General features: G+C 39.1%; 1 protein-coding gene across 3 annotated transcripts; it reads right to left on the bottom strand.

Moving 5' to 3' along the window:
• Positions 1-2,587: 2,587 nt before the first annotated feature.
• Positions 2,588-14,185, bottom strand: LOC105034292 (uncharacterized). Of its 3 annotated transcripts, none has more exons than XR_003800331.2 (11): positions 13,762-14,185; positions 13,242-13,336; positions 12,926-12,993; positions 12,779-12,822; positions 12,370-12,447; positions 12,127-12,280; positions 5,232-5,384; positions 5,040-5,153; positions 4,601-4,666; positions 4,257-4,434; positions 2,588-3,296 (listed from the first exon to the last, which is right to left on the bottom strand). XR_003800331.2 is itself a non-coding variant. In XM_010909419.4 (10 exons), exons 1-10 carry the CDS (start codon positions 14,070-14,072, stop codon positions 4,330-4,332), a joined length of 1,188 nt encoding a protein of 395 aa, XP_010907721.3. In that variant the 5' UTR covers positions 14,073-14,184; the 3' UTR covers positions 4,130-4,329. The 3 variants fall into 3 exon arrangements, 1 of the variants encoding a protein (XP_010907721.3); XR_003800333.2 differs by having other exon boundaries at positions 2,588-3,286; XM_010909419.4 differs by lacking the exon at positions 2,588-3,296 and having other exon boundaries at positions 4,130-4,434; positions 13,762-14,184.
• Positions 14,186-14,602: the final 417 nt, after the last annotated feature.

The following is a 14,602-nucleotide window of genomic DNA, read 5'->3' as shown; positions in this document are numbered from 1 at the left end:
GAAAAAGATATAATGATTTCAAAGGCTCTCAAATGACTATGAATGAATTCCTTCGCAAAGATCGACATCCGGAGCTAGCATCCACACGAAACATGGCCCTGCCAGCGGATATAAAGTTGGCACATGAATTAAGAACTCTGTCGATTAAGAAACATGGCCCTGTCACGGGTATAATAATGACCTTAGCACGAATATCTGTGAGCAATATTTTGAAACATGACATGAATACATGATGAAAATGATTTACGATTCATGATTGTGAAATATACATGATTTATGCATGCATGATGAGTTTATAACTTGTTTTGTTATATGCTCTATGAAATGCTTTATTTTGTATTATTTGTTATTTTCTAAATATTGCATTATCATGAAAAACTTATACTTGATCCGATAAGGAAGCGCAAGTTCTACTTACTGGGCTAGTGTAGCTCATATTCTTTTTGTTTTCTTTTTGTTTGAACAGAGAAATAAGGTTAGGATCGGCAAAAGGAATCCAAGCTTGAAGATCGGCATAGCAAGTTTGAAAATTTGGCAGCAGAAGTTTAATTTATTTTATAATCATGAATTTGTAGTTATTTATGAATATTGAGATTCGGGTTAGTACTTACTTTTAGATTTAGATGCTCTGAACCAATATTGATTCGATTATTTGATGAATAATAGAATTGAATCTTTTTATTTGACGGATTTTAGATGATTATGATGGATTGGCTTCGTGTTATCGTGGGTTCCATCTCTCGGTAGCATGGTCGTGTTATGTCCCGGATTTGGGGCGTGACAGATATGATCTGGCCTTTAGGTCAGGGTTAACGGCTCACTTATAACTAGATCTGTCAACGAGTCGGATTCGGATCAGAACCTAAATATTTAGATCGGACTCGATCTTAGTTACTGGTACTAGATCCGGACCCAAATACCCGACGGGTCTAGCCTTAAAGTACCGGACCTGGACCCTAATGGATCTCGAATATCCGAATCCGATTTCGAGACCCGAAACTCATATTCAAAGTCTCATAAAAAATATCTAAAAATTATACAATAATCTAAAAAAATATCTAAAAATTATACAATCATATGATCATACAAATAAAAATATAAAATTTACTCAAATTCAATAAGTAAAATAAATCACATAAAAAAAGATAGCTACAAATTGATCCACAGAATATTACCAATACATTCACAATAATGAACAATACTCCATAACTTAATCCACATGATATTTACCAATGCTTACCTAGAAAATAGTAGATCAGTGAGGATGCGACAGATCGACTGTCTTGATGTCGGGGTCCGATGAGCGACGGAGACGGAGAGGAAGTCGAGACGGCGAAGATCAGTGATGGAGAGATCGAATCCCGACAGTGGGCGGCATTAGAGAGGGAGGGGCGGCCCGGATGGCAGTGGGGGGCGATGTGAGCCGTAAGGCAGAGGGAGGGGGCGCTCAGTGACAGAGCCATGGAATGGAGCGATAGAGCGGGAGAGGTGGAGAGAAGAGGAGGGAGGGCTCAGCACCGTCGGAAAGCAGGTCTCGATGGAGGAATCTCGACGGAGAGGGAGAGCGGGAGACTGAGAGACAGAGAGAGGGAGAGGATCTCCTTCGCCTACGACTTTGACGTCGGGGTCCGGCCACCGACAAGCAGATCTTGCGGTGGAGAGGGAGAGAGGGCATCGAGAGCCATAGAGTGGATCCGATGGGAAAGGAACCGGGAGCAGAAGAGGAGGGAGGGCTCGGCGCCGTCGGAAAGCAGATCTCGACGGAGGGATCTCAAGTCCTCGACGGAGAGGAAGAGCGGGAGACTGAGAGACATAGAGAGAGAGAGGGAGACAGAGAGAGGGAGAGCGGGAAAGAATCTCCTTTGTCCACCGCGTTGGTGTCGGGGTCCGGCGACCGGTGAGCGTATCACGTGATGGAATGGAGAAGCAAGACATCCGAACTCTTGAGGAGCGGGAGAGGAGGGGAGGGAGAGGCCGGAGACGCCGTCGGGACGGGAGACCGAGAGAGAGGGAGGGACGGGCGACCGACGGGGTTTTACTGTTTTAGAGTTTCAAAACTTTTAGAAATCCTAAACCGTTGGATTTCTGATCTAACGATATATATATATATATATATATATATATATATATATATATATATATATATATATATATATATATATATATATATATATATATATATATATATATATATATATATATAAAATTCGGATTCGGATCTGGATATTAAATATCCATACCCTATCCATTTACATGATAGTTTATCGGATCTAGGTTCGGATAAATGGGTTCAATACTAATACCAGATTTGGATCCACCGAGTAAATACCCACGAATCTCAAATCTGAAGCCGACCCATTGACAGCTCTACTTATAACTGGCTTAACGAGTAGCCCATTCTAATCTGAAACTTAACAGCGGCATCCCAAGGAATTGCTAGAAGTTGAGGTTCATCGTTCTTTTCCCTATCTTTCATGCAAGTGTGAAGTTGAGGTTTATCGTTCTTTTCTCTATCTTTCATGCAAGTGTGAATCCCAGGAGAATGAATCATACATCCTGACATCTTGTGGTTGGAATACATGCAGATACATTTTTTTGAGAGAAAAATCTATAGTGCGGATACAAAGGAAGCATCTGACGTCTCTTAGAAAGAGAAACCTCATCTTTTCCGAGTAACACTCAGGAAGCTTTTGATTTGCAAAAGAAAAGGGAAGAAAGCTAAGAAAAGTGGGATAGAAAGACCACGATAACCAAACACCCTTTTTATGAGGAACTGAATAACGAAATCCTAGCTCGATGCAGCCCTGATCCTCCATATTGGAGAAAGGCTGGGCACTAATTCTTACGTGAGTTGCTTTGCTCCAAAAATTTGTGCTGAAATTCATCAAGTTGTGTAAGCCTTGCATCATTACGCTACCGAATATCTTCTGACATGATGCTCTATGTTGAAAAGAGGCACTGTTTGATGGAATCCAATTTGTTTGATAACCGGATTGCATGCATCTAACACCTGTTTTCCGTTCGACGAGGCCACAAACTAGAACTTTCGGTACCCATCTTTAATGCACTTGAGGCAGGCTGACTACATAAATAAATAAATAACACACACGAAGGCTGTATCTCTGTAAATTATAACTTCATTTCGAGAAGCATATTTGTCATACTGAGTGCTTCCCACTCCCAGGCTTGTAAAATTTCTAGTACTTAACTACTGTGACCCTCAGCAGCAAGCAGCTCTCAACTGGAAGCAAAACCATAATCTGTCCGCAGCTCTACTGACTTCGACCTGATCATTACTAGCACAAAGGGAGAGGAAAAGGCGCCAGTATTGGAAAAATAGGCAAATTCCATTAGAGATAAAAATTCCAGGCAAAGCCAGAAGGTCTATCACGGAGCCGCCCAACTCCAATCTAGACAAATCAAGCCCATGACAACCCATACCTCCCTGCAATTCATAATAAGGCAAATTCTTTGCGCACCGCGGGCGGTATAGAAAATCCGATGTGGAGCACATTGCTTTATCCTATTAGTCCATGCAATCATCACTTTCCAACGCATATTTAATACATGCAAATTAACTTTTTTTGTTTAAAAATTTTGTATAACGAAAATACTCCTATTCTTTGATAAAATTATGACATCCTATGTCTATATCATGACATCATGCATCCAGAAAGTTATAATTTTTATCCACAAAATATCATAATATAACGCAGAATGTCATAATATGCACAGAATATCATAAATTTTTTTCAAAGAATAGAAGTCATTCAAAATTTTCAAACGAAAAAATCGATTTGCAAACATTAAATACGCATTAGAAAATGGTTGGACGAAAATGCTCCTATAATATAATATCCTGGACCATATTATGACATTCTGTGCTATTATACGCTATAAAATGCCATAATTTTTTTCAAAAGACAGGAGTTTTTTCATCATATAAAATTTTTAAACAAAAAAATCGATCTACAGATATTAAATGCGCATTGAAAAACGGCGACTACGTGGATCAATCGGACAAGACGGTGCACTCCACGTTGAATTTTCTACACCGCCTGCAGTGCACAAAGAATTTCTCTTCATAATAAAGGTTTCAAACAAGAAACACACCCAAGAAGAGATAGGGTGACTAGACAATTGGCTTCGCACTGCCAATCACATTAATGGAATGGATCGGGCATGGGTTTCTTCAAATATAAAGAACAATTAACGAACACAAATGGAATGAGGGAAGTTGGAATAAAAAGTGACACCTTCAACCTGAAGCTGAAAACAAAGCAGCCACCTACAACAGTATAAAGGTCAAACAAATGTGCCGTGTCAGCCTCAGGGAGACTCTCCACCTGTTAGAACCGAGGCAAACCACTCTGAAGCAGAGGCTTGGATCTCAGAGCCCTCATGCAAGTTCAAATGTAAAGAAGTTACAGCAATCTGTAAAGAAGATGAAAACATAAACTTGCTAAGAGCGTGTAGACAGACATACATGCATGTGAGCAAGCTCGCTAAGAGCATGTAAATATACAAGTGAATTCATGTGTGCTCGCACACACATGCATGCATGCGTGCGTGCATGCGAGAGAGAGAGAGAGAGACTCACAAAGCCATTTTCCAGAGCCCTAAAATCAAGCTCTTCATCTAATTCTTCTTGCTGCTTCTCAAGAAACTGCAATTAAAAAAGTATGTTTGAAGGCTCGTTTGAAGGCTTCAATTGTTAATCCTAAACACTTGTACAACATAGAATTATTCAAATGTTCAGGTGAAGTTCATGTGAAGTTTAATTTCATAAAGCAAGCTATCCAGAAATTCAAAAAGTACTCGTCTGAGAAAACCTGAAAATATGTTCTAGCAAGGAAACAGCCTCCCATGCCACTACCATATTCAAAATTCTTTTAGAGGAAACAAGCCTAACATTAGGCTATAATGCACCATTTAATAAAGCACATAAGCTAAATCTCATCAATGAGCTTCAGATGAGCCATAAAACTCATTATCTATACATGGGTTGCCTGTTAAAAACTTACACAGCCCAAGCATACCTGTAGACGAAAGTATTTCTTCACCACTTCCCGTTGAGTCTCTGGTTTTCCAGCTGCTCCAACTGAGTCTATTTCCACAATCTTCCTTTGAGCATTAATACGACGAGCTGCTCCCTGAAAAAGCAGAGTTTCTTCAGAAAAAACAGAACAGACTGACAAGCAATAGTGGCAAAAGTATTGTTCCACACTAACTGCTGCAGAGGCATCTCGGCCAAGCTGTGCGAGCTGAACTCCAAGGCTTTGATGCATAGACATGAACTGCCCAGCAGAAGGATGCCTGTTTGCTGACACAGCTTGCCAGCTCAGTGAAGACCTCCACAGACTCTGCCTGGTCAGCTTGAAGCCCTGTCATACAGCACATAAAGTGAAAAAAGATGTCCATCTCAGAAGCTAAGATAACTTGCAAAAAGGGAAGTCAACAAATTCACAATGAAATCAGGCATAGCAGCCATGTAAAACATGAAAAGTTCTATATGATAAACATTCTAGTCATCATTGCAAAAGTACAAATACAGCATTTTCACAGTGTGGGTATCTATCGATAGTTTTGGTCCATTGCATGTGAATAAATGCAAGTGAATTCTAGATGCCAAAAGAAACATCACACCCTTATTATCATTCAGAGATAATGTGTCAAGCCCCATAAAGGTTATCTGGATAAGCATCAGTCTGCTAATGTAGCCACATTAAGAAACCCTAAGAAGGGAAGCTCAAGGTATTGAGGGTGCAAGCTCCCTAGAAAGCACCTGAAATGAATAACATTAGAATCTGTCAAGAGAGATCCCCATTTTCATGTTATATAATTGTGGTAAGTGAAGAGCAGCTCATCATATTGGAAATGCATTTCAGCCGCAGAACATGAAATGGAAAATTGACAATATGAAATTTTTCTAATCAATCCAACTCTAATCCATTTCCTCTTCATCTTCATCTTGCCTCACACTAAATTTTTCTTGCCTGTAGATGGTAGACTTAATTTTAAGCTCACGGATCCATCTACCAAGCCCACAATTCAATCACAATTACGGGCAGAATAATGACCAAAGGCCAACAGAATAGCCATACAGTGAATCGATCAAAGTAAAGATTTTTGACAAGTGCAGAAAATTTAGCATATCAGCTTATTACTAAATTTAATTCAACCTGATGACAATGTAAACATCAATTACAAGCTTAGACAGCATCTTGCAGTCTAACCTCCAAAAAATATGGTTATCGGAATTCCACCCTCCAATTTCAAACAGTAAGACTTGCTTCTAACATTTGTCTGTCTGATCACGTCACCACCCTGATCTTTTTCTTTCCGACTCTCTTCTTTCCTATCTCCTTTCTTTCTGTTCCATCTTTTACCTAGAATCTCAACAAAGAAGGCACAACCACCTGACAATGTAATCAGATTTTACTCCGTCTGTGCAAACATGACTCTCTTGCAATGTCATATTTGTGGAAGTTATTCTTGGACTTTGATTAATTTTGATAAGAGACTTCAGATTTCTTCAACTTGGCATAGCAATCTATAAAGTTGACTACACCCAAAACAAAGTTAATTCTGATCATGCTGACAACTTAATTAGTAAAAAGACTACGTACGATGATAGAGAAATTACCATTATATTTAATGGCCACAAGGCACAGATAGTTTAAATGTCTCGGATAAATATGTTACGTATCCCTTTGTTGTTATTCTTTTTAAAGGCTTCAGATACCTCCAGATGCTTTGGCGATGAGGGGAAAGGACTTTCTTCTTGTTTGATCAATGCTGAATATTTAATGATGGATGATAAATTTTGATTTTGATGTTATTATATGGGGTGACAGTTTTAATCTATAATTTGAAAGGCTAAATGGTAAGTTTGTAGAAACTGGTGACCATATTATTATAATAAAGCATCATGCTTTATCGATGATTTTTACATGTATCTGAAAAAAAATCACTTATTTATGTTGTACCATGATGTTTCGTGCCCTATTTTTCAGGGTTTGCATTATTGATGCATCTCACATCTGTATCCATGCTTCATAACTTAGAATAAGCATCTGACATGTTTCTTAATCATAACCAATGCATGCAAGTATAGATGTTGTGATAAAATATGAAGAATTGTTTTATCCTAGGTCAGATGCAAAACTTACAAATTCAGTATCTGGTGTAGGTCGATCCATACTAGAATGGAAGATATCCTACCTGATCGTGCACATATAGTTATCCATGTGCAAATGCATGATCAAAAACAAAAAGGTTTAAAATCTATAAAAAAACCTAAACAGTTTTCCCAAAAAAGACCGATGTTATTAACAATTCAAATATGCCCAATGAGAGTTTTCCAAAGGATAAGACTTCAAGGAGAAGATTGGAATGGTAGTTGATGAAATGGGCACACATCTTCCTAATATTGCACCGCCACAAGCATTGAAGCAAGGGACAAGCCAAGTTTCCCTTCCTCCCTCCCCACAAATTTTACCTTCCTTGGTCACCACCTCATAGCCCTCAACCCACCCTGTATTTCAAAAATCTTGATAGCCACATGATGCCCAATGAAAGCACAACTATTGTCAAGAGGGTGTAGGACTATAAATTGCGTTTGCTTTGTTGGTCAGGTCCAGCACATGTAATTCCAGTTCAACTATAGATATAGCCAAACTCAACCATATCTTTTGTTGGGTTAGGCATGGCCGGTACAACTATTGTGCCTCTACATGCTGGAAACTAAAATTTAAACTTTTGGAAGGATAATATCATAAAGTATTATCTGCAATAAATCAGATGTCGAGCCTGCATTTTCTCTGGATGGCTAACTGCATGGAGCTCCAAGAGAGCAGATTCACATGACTTTCAAGAATTACTTGGATGAAGATGATGTTCACAGCCCATACACACAATAACTAAGCTTTTGATAGAAGAATAATTTGGCATGATATCAAACCATCACATCCAAAAGTTCTTAAGCACCACTCAGGCCTCATTGAAAGTTTTTGAAGAGACAAATGATGGAAAGGTGAATAAAAAAGCATGATACCATGGAAAAGAATGACACTCACTCTTTTGACTTAAAAGACAGGTTCTGGTGCAGGTGCAGCAGATAGCAGAGACCCAGGTCATCAATGTTAAATTCATGTATGACATCATATTCATGTGTATGGTGATGACTACACAAATCATTGGTTACATGAGACACTAGTTATGCCTTATTGTAATGATCAACCACCAAACATGCCTGAAGTCATTTGAGAATCTTAGCTATGTTGTCATCCTAGAACAGCAACAATAATATCCTGTATGGAAACAGTGAAACTGCCATCAACAAATGCACATCAACATGTCTGCATATCAAGAAAAGAATCATATAAAAAGGTAAAAGAAGGCAGAAGATGGGAGGCGGGGCAGGAGAAGTTCAGGTAATTCACAAACCATGAAGTGATAAAAATGTGATGGTACATGTGTCACATTTCCAAAAAAATAATCAGGCATGTATTAGCATAATCAGGAGGAGAAAATCCAACAAAACTATAAATTGTTAGGTTAGGGGAAAAATGAAGAGATATTACACGATATCATAGAGACAGCAAAGAAGACAAGACACCATTGAATTTGGGGAGAGAATACAACTCTCTCCTATTTAGATCAGAATGATAAAAGATATGCTTGTTCATTTCCTTCCAAATTCCTCATCAGCTAAAGGGAAGATATGCCATAGAAAGTTCTAATCATATGAGGCTCATGAGCTAATGTTAGGATTTTTCTTTTTTTAAAAAAAAAAAAAAAAAAAAGCAATGCAACTTGGGTTAGGCTCAACCCAAAACCGCCCACCCACCCCCCTCATCAGATAGGGTTGAGTTGAAGTTTTATAAACTTGGGTTGGCTTTGGGCCAACCTAATCTCAATTAAAGCTAGGTTATGGTTGACCTTCAACCCAACCCAAACCTAACCCGACCCGACCTTACCCGACATATGAATAAATAAATAGTTCATATTTATGTTTCATATAAATTACTTCTATGTTTGTGTGATTATATCTTAATCTTCTTAAACTATATGTAGGTATATGATAGAAATTTATAAATGAATGAGGTCTCAGTTCTGGAAATATGATTCCAAGAAAAGTGTACCAAAATTTCATGTATCTTAAAATTCCTATTCAACTTGATCTAATCCAATTAAAATAAACAACCCAACTAACCCAGCCCAACTTGACTAACCCTTACCCAGGCCAAATTTAGCTGAAGACTTGACTGGGTTGGTTGAATGGTTGGGTTAGAGAAATCCCAATCCGAGACCAAGTTGGATTGGGGTTAGGGTTGAGGGATATACAAGCTGGGTGGGGTAAGAGTTTGCCCTCAACCCGACCTAACCAGCCCAAAGCCCTGTTTTTTCATATGTAGCAACTCATCAACTTCAACATTCCTAATAAAAAGGTTACATACTACAAGGATCCACTTTTAAATAGTTCTACGAAATGAAGGCCTGTATGTTCAAAAATATCTAGAATATCAAATTCTCATTTATCAGGCATTACATGTTCATCCATCAGTCATCATCTAGAAGAAACATCTTAGTGCTACAACCTAAGCTCCCACCTCTAGTAATACCCACTCACCTGCCATATGCTTTCATAACACACGTTAAATTCTTCAATGCCCAAAATTTGATCTGTGCAACAAAGCATGTCTTGTTATTTTTTCTTTCCAGATTATCTTAAATCTCAATGGCTTATACCAATCATTTAACACTCCTGAAAAGCATCTCAAATAATTCCATTTTCAGTAGCAACAATCTCATTTATCATATTATCCCCCCCACATTATATCACAATTATATCAGTTAGACCCACATCTTCATCAACTATCTTATAGAAACAGAGATATCACAGCATGATAAAATGATTATATGCACCTACTACATCCATAAATCTGCTGCTTTTTCAATACTGACAATCAAATATCAGGAATTTCACTTCATGCATAGTTGTGTCAATTGCTATTCTAGGCTTGATCATTTAATTTTCTCAACAGCCCTAATAAACCTTGTGCAAGTAAAGGATTGGACCCCTCTCTCTCACCAGGGGCACCATTGCAAGGATGGAGAAGAAAGGCAAAAAGGGAAAAAAGGCCCCTTGATTCATGTCATGATTAATTAAGCAAATGCATTAGCTTTAAATTTAAGGGAAAAACCTAAGTTGCTCAGCTCCTAACTCTACCCCAATCTATCAATGCATGTACACCATTCAGGAGCACAAACATCTACTCTTTGCTCCCAACTAGGTTATATATCTTTTTACCTTTTGGCCTATAGCAAAAATTACTCATCAATGAGATTTTCTCCCCTCTAAATGTTGGTATTGATGTTGATGTTATTATCCCTTGCATATTACATATAATATTATTGCCTCACAATCTTCAATATTAATGTACCAAATGACAAAGTATAGGCATGTAACTAGATGCACCATTGAAAGAAGGATATACATATAATTTAATTCTCAAAGAACTCATCTTAAAAGAATTGAATTACACAGTAGAAGAAAAAAACAAAGGTTACATTATATTTTTCAAACTTTAAGGAGTTGCATCAGCTTCCTGGTTAAAACCTGGTTAAGGCTTTGTTATGCACTTAACCAGCCAAAAAGTACTTTTTGCACGATCAACTTTAACGAGTTAATGCACTTTAATCACCTAACCATGGTTAAAATTATTTTGAGAGGGGATAGGAGTAACCAGGTTAAAGTTATTTCAGGAGGGGATAGGAGTAACTTCAACCAGCTGGTTAAGTCCCCTGGTCCCCTATTTTCATTCTCAAAGTGCTCCCAGTTGGTTAAAACCCTTTTTCTTTGTTTTACTTCAGTTTGGGTTGGCACAGTCCCCTTACCATGATCCTCTTCTCCCCCTTCCACACTCTCAATCCGATCAGTGTTGTGTGGTCTCCGCATCCCAGTCAGCTCCCAGCAGCCAGCACAATGCCACCGATCATTCTGGTTGGTGGGGCTTAGCTTTGTTTTGTTTTTGCTGCTATTGGTGCTCCCCTCTTCCCCTTTTCCCTCATCGAATCCCTTCCCACTACTGCTGGCATCAAATCTGCCCTCTCTACCTCATTGGAGGTTGATTGGTGACATGGGTTGTATCTCGGGGCTCCACTCAAGTCTCCGGCTAGTTGCTTGTCGTGGTCTCTAGATCAACCACAAGTGGTGGTGGCCCATGGTTTATTCTAGCTTCAAAAGGTCTCCGGGCTTGCCAATCTTCATCACTTTAAACCTTGACTCCATCTTGACTGAATGTGCTCACTAAGGTCTCATGACCAAGCCAGTATCCATGTCTAGAATGTGATATTTGCTTTGCTCTGTGATTAGTTTAATGGCATGGCCAATTTCAATCAATGCAACATTATGCTATACTGCCTAATTTCATGTTGGCATGCTTGAAATTCTTGTTGATTTGTGCAGGCTGGTGAATGACATGCTCTCTGCTTTTATGCTGGCATGCTCTTATTTTGCTCATTGTGGGATCCATGTTTGGAACGGCCCTGCATCTTTGTATCAAGCAAATGCATGGATCTCGGTGAGGACCTTCACGACTAAGCCATAGATGCATGGAACATTACCATGTGCTAGCCTATCCATATGCTATGTCTAATATGCTACACTTGATATCTTCATGGGAAAAAAAAGGAAGGCCCATCAACAAATGCTATCGAATCCATATGATATTGTTGAGAAGGTAGGTCATGATACTCATGCAATAAGTCACGTTGAGAGAGTACATGTTACGAGAGGATATGCATTCATGTCATTTTTACAATCATGTATAATAAAGATTGTTTTGATAATTTTCAACTAATAAAATAATATGGCAAGCAAGGAAATTTGGGCGGCTAGTGCATTCATGTGATGAGTGAAGTCCTCAGCCATTTTCATCCAAATGGAGACGATGCATAAAGACATTATTGTCCATATAGCACAAAACCAAGCAGCACTTTAATCAACTTATGTTTAATTGGTTATGCAGTGGTTATCGATGCTTAACTTTAGCCACACCACAATTAGGTATCCAGGAACCAAACATAAACTAAAAGCCTTGAGACTTGGCAAGAGCAAACCTTATTTGTAGAAGGGGAGGTAGGAATTTCTATGCTCAGCAAGCAACTTTTTGGGAAAAGCCCCTTGTCAATATCCCTAATGGCCGCATATATGAGTGGTAAGCAAACTTCGGCTGCATCCTTGAAATCACTTTCTTGGCTTTCATCCTTCCTCCTAGCAGAAGTAATCAAGGTTCAATGTGTAAGATATACAAGGAAAATGGAACAAGCAAAAACCATAAAAACAGATAGGACATTATTTACCAATTCAATGAGATTGCAAATGAAGGTAGTCCACATAGTAAAGCCTCTCTAGCTCCAGCAACAGAACCAGAGTAGAAGCTATATATATTTTCACAGGAGATGAGAGAACTAGTCAACATACGACATTTACATAAGAAAGTCTAACTTTATCTGGATTCAAACCCATATAAGGAATGAAACATGCAATGAAAGGAAGAACCATAAATAAGCTAGGAAGATATCAATTTGTAACCAGATCTTGAGATTGAACATGAAACATGGAGCTCACGTATTGGAGGAACATAATATGAATTAATTGTGCAAAGACTCCAATATACACCTCTCATCAAAGAAAAGAGGGCTAAAGTCATTATTTGTTGACTGATTCACAGGAAAACAAGGGAGGGAATGAGAAGGCCCGCATACTTACATATGACAGCCACAATTTGATCCCTTGTTAATACCACTGATGACCTGTGACGTATCATATTACACATTCTTAAATCCCTAAAAGAGAAGGTAGTAAATTGACTTCAATTTTAGCAGCTAATAGAAGGAAGTATATATAATCATATACCAATGCTGGCCTGGACCAAGAAAACAACACGCCTGACAAAGCCAGAGAGACACAATCAGCAGGAGTCCCTGTGAAAAGAAGCACAACCTACCCGCAATTAGAATATAAATAGCTTCTTGCACGCCCTGTGATGGTTTTCGCAAAATAACTTCTCCAATTCCAAGTTCCAATATTGCAATCTTGAAATGTTATTTCTAATAAATCAATCTAGAAATAACAATCTAATAAAGTGGGGGAACAATTTAATGTCACCAAATCAAGAAACGAGCTTAGAGGTAAAAAAAAACCTTAAAAATCCACTGGAAGAAGATCTCACCAGAAACCTCAAAAGCCGTGGCACCATTGAACTCTGCAGAAGTCACGGCGACGGTCTCACGAACGGTGACTGCATGACCCGAGGCCGACTTGTCCCTTTTTCCAAAGGAGAAAAAAAAGGTTCCAAATAAGCAAGAAATCCGACAACATCATTGCCAGTACCTATCAATATCCAACAACCTCATCCCACTCATCCAAAGCCCACGAAGCCAACCATGGAATCAAACCAAAGCGAGAGAAAGGAAGAAGACAAAATCCATGCACAAAGATAAGTCAGCAAACCCTACTGTAGCTATCCCAAATCACAAAGGAAACAAACCCGCATTTTTGGACAAACACCCATTACCCAAAAAAAACAAAAAAACTCCCAAAGAAACCAATCAAGAAGATAGCAGATACAAATCAAAAAGAAACAATTCTTACTAAATTTACCGAAAAATAAAAGCGTCAAATACCCAAATCTTGCTACATAGATTAAACCAAAAAGATAAAGAACCAAAGAAGGGAGGGAAGGGCCTCACGATTCGGGGGCGCAAACGTGGACGTCGCACTGGCCGCCACGGACAAGGGCCTCGACAAGGGCGGTGAGCCCCGGCGAGCCAATCCCGTCACCGTTGGTCACGAGGATGACAGGCTTCTTGGATCCGTCCCCTGACTCGTCGGCGGCGGCGGCGGCGGCGGCGGCGGCGGAGGAGAGAGCGGCCCCAGCCTCCTCCTCTCCGGATTTGGCATCGCCCTCGCCTCCTTCCCCGTCCACGCCGCCGCCTCCGGGGGCCGCGAGGAGGGCGGGGGGCAGATAGTTGTTCTTTATAGACATCGAGTCCGTCGTCATTATTACAAACTTAAGGGGAGGAAGAGATGAAGAAGAGAAGAGATTCTAAGAGAGTAGGAAAAGGGATTCGTTTTGGTATTCTCCGGGGAGGGAGGGAGGGAGGACCGGAGGGGGTTGGGGGGAGGGTGCATTTATAATATAAAGATGAAGGAGGGCTTGAGTTCATTTTTTCCTTTTATGTGGTGTGTGTGGGCCCAACGAGTTGCTGAGAGTTATTATTGCCCTGGCGAAGGTTGGCGGGTTTGGACTTACCAGGCTCGTTTGGAACATAGCTGGGGACGGAAAAAAATTAAAATTTATATATTTATTACTCTTACGTCCATCCGTAGGTAGAATCTACGTTTATATCCAGTTAAGTTAATAATATTAATAAAATTATTTTTCTCACATAAAAAATAAAAAATATAAAAAAAAATAGATATATATATACTTATATTCTTAAGTAGCTACCATATCATTTAAGATTTTTTTAATATCTTCTTTATACCATATTTAGACTCTAGACTCATTTGGTTTATTAGAAAAAAAAA

This window comes from Elaeis guineensis, chromosome 2, assembly GCF_000442705.2.
Source record: "Elaeis guineensis isolate ETL-2024a chromosome 2, EG11, whole genome shotgun sequence".
Classification (NCBI taxonomy): domain Eukaryota; kingdom Viridiplantae; phylum Streptophyta; class Magnoliopsida; order Arecales; family Arecaceae; genus Elaeis; species Elaeis guineensis.
This window is presented reverse-complemented; position numbering and strand designations above follow the sequence as displayed.